The sequence below is a fragment of the Macrobrachium rosenbergii genome, chromosome 53 (assembly GCF_040412425.1).
Source record: "Macrobrachium rosenbergii isolate ZJJX-2024 chromosome 53, ASM4041242v1, whole genome shotgun sequence".
NCBI lineage: Eukaryota > Metazoa > Arthropoda > Malacostraca > Decapoda > Palaemonidae > Macrobrachium > Macrobrachium rosenbergii.
In genome coordinates, this window is record NC_089793.1 from 14354755 (window position 1) to 14362603 (window position 7849).

Below are 7849 nucleotides of genomic sequence, written 5' to 3' on the forward strand. Positions count from 1 at the left end.
TATATAATAAATATGAAATGCTGATGCATTCCTGTGACTCTTAAACCAGACAACAGTAACTATGACAGTTGTTACACAGCATCCTACTTCAACTAGATCATTACTTGAAGAATTCTATATCAGGTTTACTCACTCCAACTATGGAAATTGTCAAGTCCAGCACAATGATGGTTTCAGTGTTCTGGTGTACATGCTGACCTGAGCAGAAAGAGGTTTGGCATTTTGTAATTTGAAGTCCAGCAACACAATGTGTAGAGCTTATAGCAGTAAGAAGTTTGGATTTTATGAAAGTCCAGCAGAAAGAAGAAGTTTGAAATACAGCAGAAAGATGTTTGGCTGAAATTTGGAAGCCTAACTTTTCCTGCTCAGCACAAAGGGCTCAAGATTCAACCAGCATTACAAAGAAGAGGGCTGATGATTTCCCATAAAGCAGTTTTGGATTTTATGGAAGTCCAGCTCAAAGAAGAAACTTCAGATTCATTAGCAAGATCTTTAGAACTTTGTAATAACTTGAGTCTGGCCCAGTGCAGAGGAGAGACCAAGATTCAAGAAAGTAGTTTGGACTTTATTAACTGCATAAAGAAGAGAAAAAAGAAGTTTGGAACTTTGTAACCAAAAAGTCTAGCATAAAGGAAAGTTTGGTGTGATATTTTAGAATTTGTGCAAATTCAAAACTATCCGTTGAATAAGCAGCAGGGAGGAAGATTTCTGTGAAAAAACAACTGGTACTAGTCTACTGGAAGTAAAATATAATTCAGAATGAGAGAAATTACAGATATATCAAAATATAGTTCATGTATAAAAAATCACAGCTCCATGGGGGAGAGGGGGGGTGGTAGTGCTCAGTGCACCTCATGTGGTGTGTGCACTTGAGGTAGTCCCTTTCAGGCCAGTCCTTTGCTTTCATTCTTGCTACCTTTCTTCATTCAGTCTTGCTGTCCAAGTTCTCTCAATAATACTTATGTGCATTTGTGGAGTTTCCTTCCAGTTCCACCTCTAGGATCTTTTTGTATGTTCATCTCCTTTCCTGAACTTTGTCTTGCTGTCCACCCACTCCAACTCCCTCTATGTCTTGCTGTCCATCCACTCCAACTCCCTCTGTGTCTTGCTGTCCATCCACTCCAACTCCCTCTGTGTCTTGCTGTCCATCCACTCCAACTCCCTCTGTGTCTTGCTGTCCATCCACTCCAACTCCCTGTGTCTTGCTGTCCATCCACTCCAACTCCCTCTGTGTCTTGCTGTCCATCCACTCCAACTCCTCTGTGTCTTGCTGTCTGTGTCTTGCTGTCCATCCACCAACTCCCTCTGTGTCTTGCTGTCCATCCACCCAACTCCCTCTGTCTCTTGCTGTCCCATCCACCCCCTGTCTCTTGCTGTCCATCCACTCAACTCCCCTGTCTCTTGCTGTCCATCCACTCCGACTCCCTCTGTGTCTTGCTGTCCATCCGCTCCGACTCCCTCTGTGTCTTGCTGTCCATCCGCTCTGACTCCCTCTGTGTCTTGCTGACCATCCACTCCGACTCCCTCTATGTCTTGCTGTCCATTCACTCCAACTCCCTCTATTTCACAGTGTGATCTTGGCTGAAAATGACTCAGTGCTTGGCTTGACAGCCTAAATTTGATAAAATCAATTATTTGATTTTCAAATGAACCACTAAACCTCCTCTTTTTGGGGGGGGGGGTTGTGTCTCTCATACTGAAGGCCTTCATCACACTGTGTTGCCTTTAGTGGACCCTGTGTTGGTTCAAAAATTACTCAGTTCCTCCTTGGGAGATCGTTAACAGAGTGGTGTGCCCAAAAGCCATTAGAAGTTTCTTTGTGGTAGATCATTGAATTTACCTGCCATCTGTATGGATTATATAATTTAGTTCATCTTTTAAACAGGTTTTAAAAGGGTACAATATGCTACCTTTCTCACTGTTATTTCAAAAGTACTTTATGCCTATGCCTCTGTCTTGAAGTAACCTGTAAGTACAATGTTACAGTAATAATAACAACAGTTGGCCATCCAAACAGTGTCAGAAATGGTTTGGATATAGGAGAATGGGTCCATAGCCAAAGTTCTTGTTAATTTTTTCACTCTAAGAGCTTCTTGCAAGGTCCAAGATAGAAAGGACTTCTTAATGGAATGAGCTTGATGCCCAAGATTATCCAACATCCTTTGGCTGATGTTTTGACTCCTTTAGGGCAAGGCATTGGTTAACTTTCTTGGAGAAAATAATTTGGCCTCGTAAATTTAAAGATATTGTAAGCATCATGCCAACGTCCAAATCCACTTGTTGTGAGTGAGAGAAAAGTAGTTTCTAACATAATGCCACTTCTTGATGGAGACTAGTGCATATTTGCTATATATATAGCATACCTTTTTTAGGCTTGTATATTTCTCTGAGCTTAGCACGGTTTAGGATATGTGATCTGGACCTTCAGGAATTGCACTTTCCAAAAACCATTCCTTTTTTCCAACTTATCATCTCGAGACTCCTGCAGTCTTATCTTCAAATGTAGATTATTCATCAGACCACCACTGTACAACAAGGTAAAGATTTTTTTTTTTTTTAATTGAGGCCAAGCAACAGCTTACCATTGCTTTCATATACAGTCAGGTGTCTGAACAAGTTGTCAATAATGCCTTGGGAATGAAAATCCAAGTGATACCCTACAGGAGAGTTTTAAGGGAGGCTGCTTAAAAATTTTATCTTAGTGACTATATTCCAACACTATATTCCAGGTTTCTCTATGCATGAAATATATTTAGCATTCCTTGCTGGGGCATTGGTGTGGTAAATCAGGGTCATGCTTCATACACAATACTCACATTACAGATCTGGAATTATCTTCTCTCACTCACGCTTCTTCGCTGAGCATCAAATGAAAACCTCATCATCATCTTGCCTGGAAGCAAATCTACTGTACCACATTTTTATTTCAAGTTTCTCTTACCTTGGGTGCAAGAACTTCAGTCCATCATTACTAATATTCATCTTGTTCAGTCAAATTCCTGTTTGTTGTAAGAAATGGTGATCACAATGGTTTGTTCACAATCCTTCATTCCAGACAGTATGTTGGTCTTATTCCACTAGTAGGCTGTAGGAGCTGTAACATGTGTACATTGTCATCAAAGGTGTTTTGGTACACAGCACAGATATTCATTTCTTAACAGGTCAGAACCACTATCATCTTGTGACTATGAGCATCAGCCTTGATTGCCTGGTCTCCTCCTAGGGCCTAAAATCTTTGCTGTCATTTCCTACACTAGTGGATCTCGGATGTGGGTTCCTTGTCAGATCTTCTCTCTTGGGTGGTATTAGGGAAGTTGGATGGTGATGAAGTGGTCACTTACATATGACTTTCAGGTTTCTATCAATGGCCCAGGCTGCTGTTGGCTGTGGAAAATACAAATATTTAGCAGTCCTTGCTGGAGCATTAATGTGGCAAAGCAAGGCCATTTTGTGTAGGGTTTTCTTTAATGATAGGTCACAATCTTGGTATTGAATAAAAAACGACCTTGGTCCTGAGAGAGATCTGCTTAATCATATTTTATTTTAGATTCCTTTTACTTTGAGGTGGTAATGTTTAGTCCCACCATGATATTCATCTTCATGAGTCTAAGTTTCTCTGTACAGTATGTTGGTAAGGAATGGTGATCACTGGTATGTTTCCTATTTTAGCATTTTCTTACATTTCAGTAATTGAGAAAATTGAACAAGATCATATAAGAAAACTATCAAGAGATAACGATCATCATAAACAACCTCTCAGGAATCAGGCTAAAAATTACCATTTGTAAAATGCTGAATAAGCTAACTCAAGAAAATATTAATAAAAATGTTAAAAAATGGTTTCTTTATCTTTTGTTTATACTAATTTTATTTATTGCAGGTCACAAACGCTCCCAGTCAGGTTCTTACGTACCATCTCGTCCATGGGCAGGCCTTTATCAGCACAGGAGATCTCATTCAAGCTCTGGTTATCAACATTTGCCTCTTCCTCCTGGTCCTCCACCAACTGGAATTTTAGCAACCCAACCAGGACATCAACGCAGGGCAAGTTCAGGGCAACAGGTCACGTTCCGGGGATTAGCAGAAGATCCTACAGATTTAACAGGCGTTAAAGTAGTTGTTCAAGGAAATACAAGTTGTGGTAGTGAAGAAGATTTGGCAATCAAAGTATAAACATTTGAATTTAAAACCGCTGAATTAGCAGATAAAGCTTCGTAAGAACAATACAAGTAGCTAAGAAATATTCCTTAGTCACTAAAGACTTCACAAACAGGCACAGATGTGTCCATAATATCTACTAATCAGTATGTAATGTAGTTAAAATGCTTCCAGGCGAGTGCGATCTATGACTTGAGTATGAGCAGTGCAAGTGTACTCTTGTTGTTTTCAGATATAAAAAAATTTGAGGCTGTTATGTACAACAGTTAATTTATGCTGCCAATGCTGCCATTTTTATTTCTGTTTTTGGTTTGTCCGTCAGTGACACACAATGCCAAACTTGTCACAAATTTTGGTTAGTATTGCTGTTAAAACTGAAACAATCACGACACGTTGGGCTAGAAGAGCTTATTAGCTGCTATATTAGATATGATCCTCTCTTTTTAATATGTGATAGCTATAATTTTATAGAGGTCTCTGAAATTAGAAGTGATAGTTTATCCTTTTCATTCCGGTCCTCGTAATTGGAGAAAACTGTGCCACCATTTTGGTTTGATTTTGTCTCTTCAGATTTAGTGACTTTAAGTTCCCTTAAATTTAATAAAAACTATAAAACTGTAGTGCTGCGTTCGTAGTCTATTATTAGACAAAAAATAAGCAGTTACTAAAAGCCACCTTGGATGGTGCACAGGTTGTTAACTGTACATAAAAATATATTTAAAATATAGTAGCTATATAAAACTTAAAGTGCCTGAAGTAGAATGCTAGTGAGACCCAACAATCTGGGTTATTTGTGGCTAAACCCCATTATCATATTGAGGGGATGGTATGAAAAGCCACCTGTCAAGATTCTTTTAGCCATTTCATGCATTTACTGTAAATAGGTATGCCAAACAGATCAAACTTATTTTGCAATATTGTATTTATTACTTTATGCTGTATTTATGGACATAATGAATTTTTATTTTTAGTTCTGCCCTTTTCAATTGACATGGTCAAAATGGCACATTATGAAATAGGATCTATTTTTTTATCAGCAGTTTCTTGTGGGCAAAGCACATATATATATGATGGAATGCAAGATAAATGTGCTTATGGTCGCTGAATAAAAAATCTGAATGTAAAGGGAAATTAACTAATTAATTTTATCATCAAGTGCAATAGATACAATACTATTTAATTACAAGCTTTAATAAAGAGAGAGTGATTATGAACTATCATTAATTTCTATTCTGTCAATGTTTTTTATGAGGGAAGTGTTTTGATGTTTTGTAAATTTAATTTAAAGCTTTGTAAAACTACTGGTACTGTTTTCTCTTTCGATGTTAAGTGCTATATTATTTTCTCCCATTTTCTGAAAAATATATATGTACAGCTATGTAACTCATGAACAAAAAAAATATATAAATATATATATATTGAAGTAAGCACATGGTTGGCTAGACTGTTATGGTATAATAATTGGATAGCTATTGTAAATAATGTAAGATTCTCAATGAAAATGAGATGTGCAATAAATGAAAATAATTCTAGCATTCCATTATCATTTTCCTTTATAGTTTTAGGGGGTAGCTTTCTAATGTGATAAAAGGCAGATAGAAATTTTTTAACTTTATACAGACAGCAGAATTACTAGGTAAGACCTACAGCTTCATAAAGGAAAGATTTAAAACAAAGTTAAAAGAGCTTCTGACAAGCAGGCAGGAAGAGGTAAAGTAAGGTAGAATGGATAAGTAAAGGCATAATGAAATGCAGCTGGGACCCAAGGATCAGCTGTAAAGACTATGAATAGATTTTCAAGAATATAATACTATACATCCTGTGTAAATCTTGATCTATAAAATATATATACAGGTAATGATTAATTTTCTGAAACCATGATAATGGCTAAAATCACAGAAACAACGCAATATAACATAACTCTACCTGCATCGGATTTACTGAAACCATGATAATGGCAAAATCACAGAGACAACGCAATATGTTATAACTACCCACATCGGATTTACTGAAACCATAATAATGGCCAAAATCACAGAAATAACGCAATATAACAAATAACTACCTGCATCGGATTTAACCAGCCTCTGTTGAGAGTCCTTTCTGTCAACTCCAGGCTCATAAATCAGTATCCCACTATCATATCTAATATGGTATTCAACATTACATTATCTATTAAAAAGTTAACTGGATGAATAAAACGTGAAATTTACACTGTGAAGCCAAGCACTGGGGCACTTTCAGTCATTCAGTGCTTAACACAGAAAAGTAGTAATTAATGAAGTGGTTGGTCAGCAAAAGAGAGACCCAGAAATAAATGAGATGACGTGCAAGGCTCTCAAGGTGAAAATGGGAGAAACACACAGTTGTACTTCAAAATGGCCTGAGAGGTTGTTTGGCAAGTATTTCCCTGACGAGAAGAGTAACTCGTCCAGAACAGGGTTAATTTTTTAGTAATTTTTTGCTCCACTTTACACAATTAACAGACATGTTGTCCTTCCCTGTTTCACAGCACAAAACCTACTTCACTTCAAGAACAACTTACAGTACAGACACTGGAATGCAATCACGTTAATTAAACTTACTAAAAATTCACCATGCATGCAGTCATTTGGCTCTGCTTGCAAAAGGATACAAATGATTTTCATTGTCAATCTCAAGAATCACATCGTCTTCAACCATCCACAATTATATGGAATTGTTTCATGTACAGCAACTGAAGTGAATGTTTTCACACTTACCGAGATGAGCAACTGCTTCAGTGAGGCACAGTCTTAATTATGCTCTCATTCCCAGCTGAAAAACCTGTCTGAGCGCATATGTTTTTCAACTATGATGATCAGCGAAGATTGTTATGATGATCTTACGCTGTAAAGAAAATTTTGATTAATCACAAAAGCAAATGGCACATACATTAAGCAAAAACATTCTTAGTCAAAACCACTGAAAGCCCTGAGCTTAATGTAACAGGGGAAAAAATTAACTGACAGTCCAATTGTGACCACCTCAGTGGATATAGCATTATCAAAATAGAAAACCCTCACATGTAACAAGCCTGAAAGGCCATTTACAGAAAACCAATACTAAAAGTGAAAAGGGACCAAAGTAAATAGTTTGAAATTTAATGCCTGAAAACCAGTTATCTTAAATCAACTGCTCAAACATATAACTTGATACATCATTTCATAAAATCCCAGTGGTCTGAAAATTATTTGCTTGTTAGTCTTGTTAAGCCTTTAAATACCAGAACTAATCATGGGTTGTACAACCAAAAAATACTCTTGGAAATCTCGCAAGTTCAAAGTTTTTCTTTTTCACTTGTCTGAAGTACAAAACTCCCATATGAACCAAAATCACAGACGACAGTGTTTTAGAAGGGCTTACATATATACAAAGCAATCAAAATTAAGATCTGCTGAAAGTGTAAAATGTTCAAACAAGTCAAAATGGTCATATTGGTTTCTCACCAAAGCCCACACAATGATTTTTTCAACAAAAAGAATCTTGAGATTGAGACAGTTTGATCATTGATATGCTGATGGGACTAACAAAACTGTTCCTACAATTCTGCTCAGCTATGCATGATACATGGGCTGTAATTAGCATTATTTTACTGCTAGTATACAAAGTGTCAAGCAAAACCGAAGAAGCATACACAGTTGTTAGGGCCCATAAATGAATATCTGCCAAC

At 37.1% G+C, this 7849-nt stretch overlaps 1 protein-coding gene across 7 annotated transcripts in view; it reads left to right on the forward strand.

Annotated features, from left to right (window-relative positions):
• Oatp30B (Organic anion transporting polypeptide 30B) overlaps positions 1-5690 on the forward strand; it is a 314617-nt gene extending 308927 nt beyond the window's left edge. For all 7 annotated transcript variants that reach the window (XM_067096784.1, XM_067096781.1, XM_067096783.1 and 4 more), the window contains one exon: positions 3881-5690. In XM_067096784.1, coding sequence (XP_066952885.1) covers positions 3881-4173 — 293 coding nt within the window. In that variant the 3' untranslated portion in view covers positions 4174-5690. The remainder of the gene's footprint in view (positions 1-3880) is intronic.
• The last annotated feature ends 2159 nt before the right edge of the window (positions 5691-7849 follow it).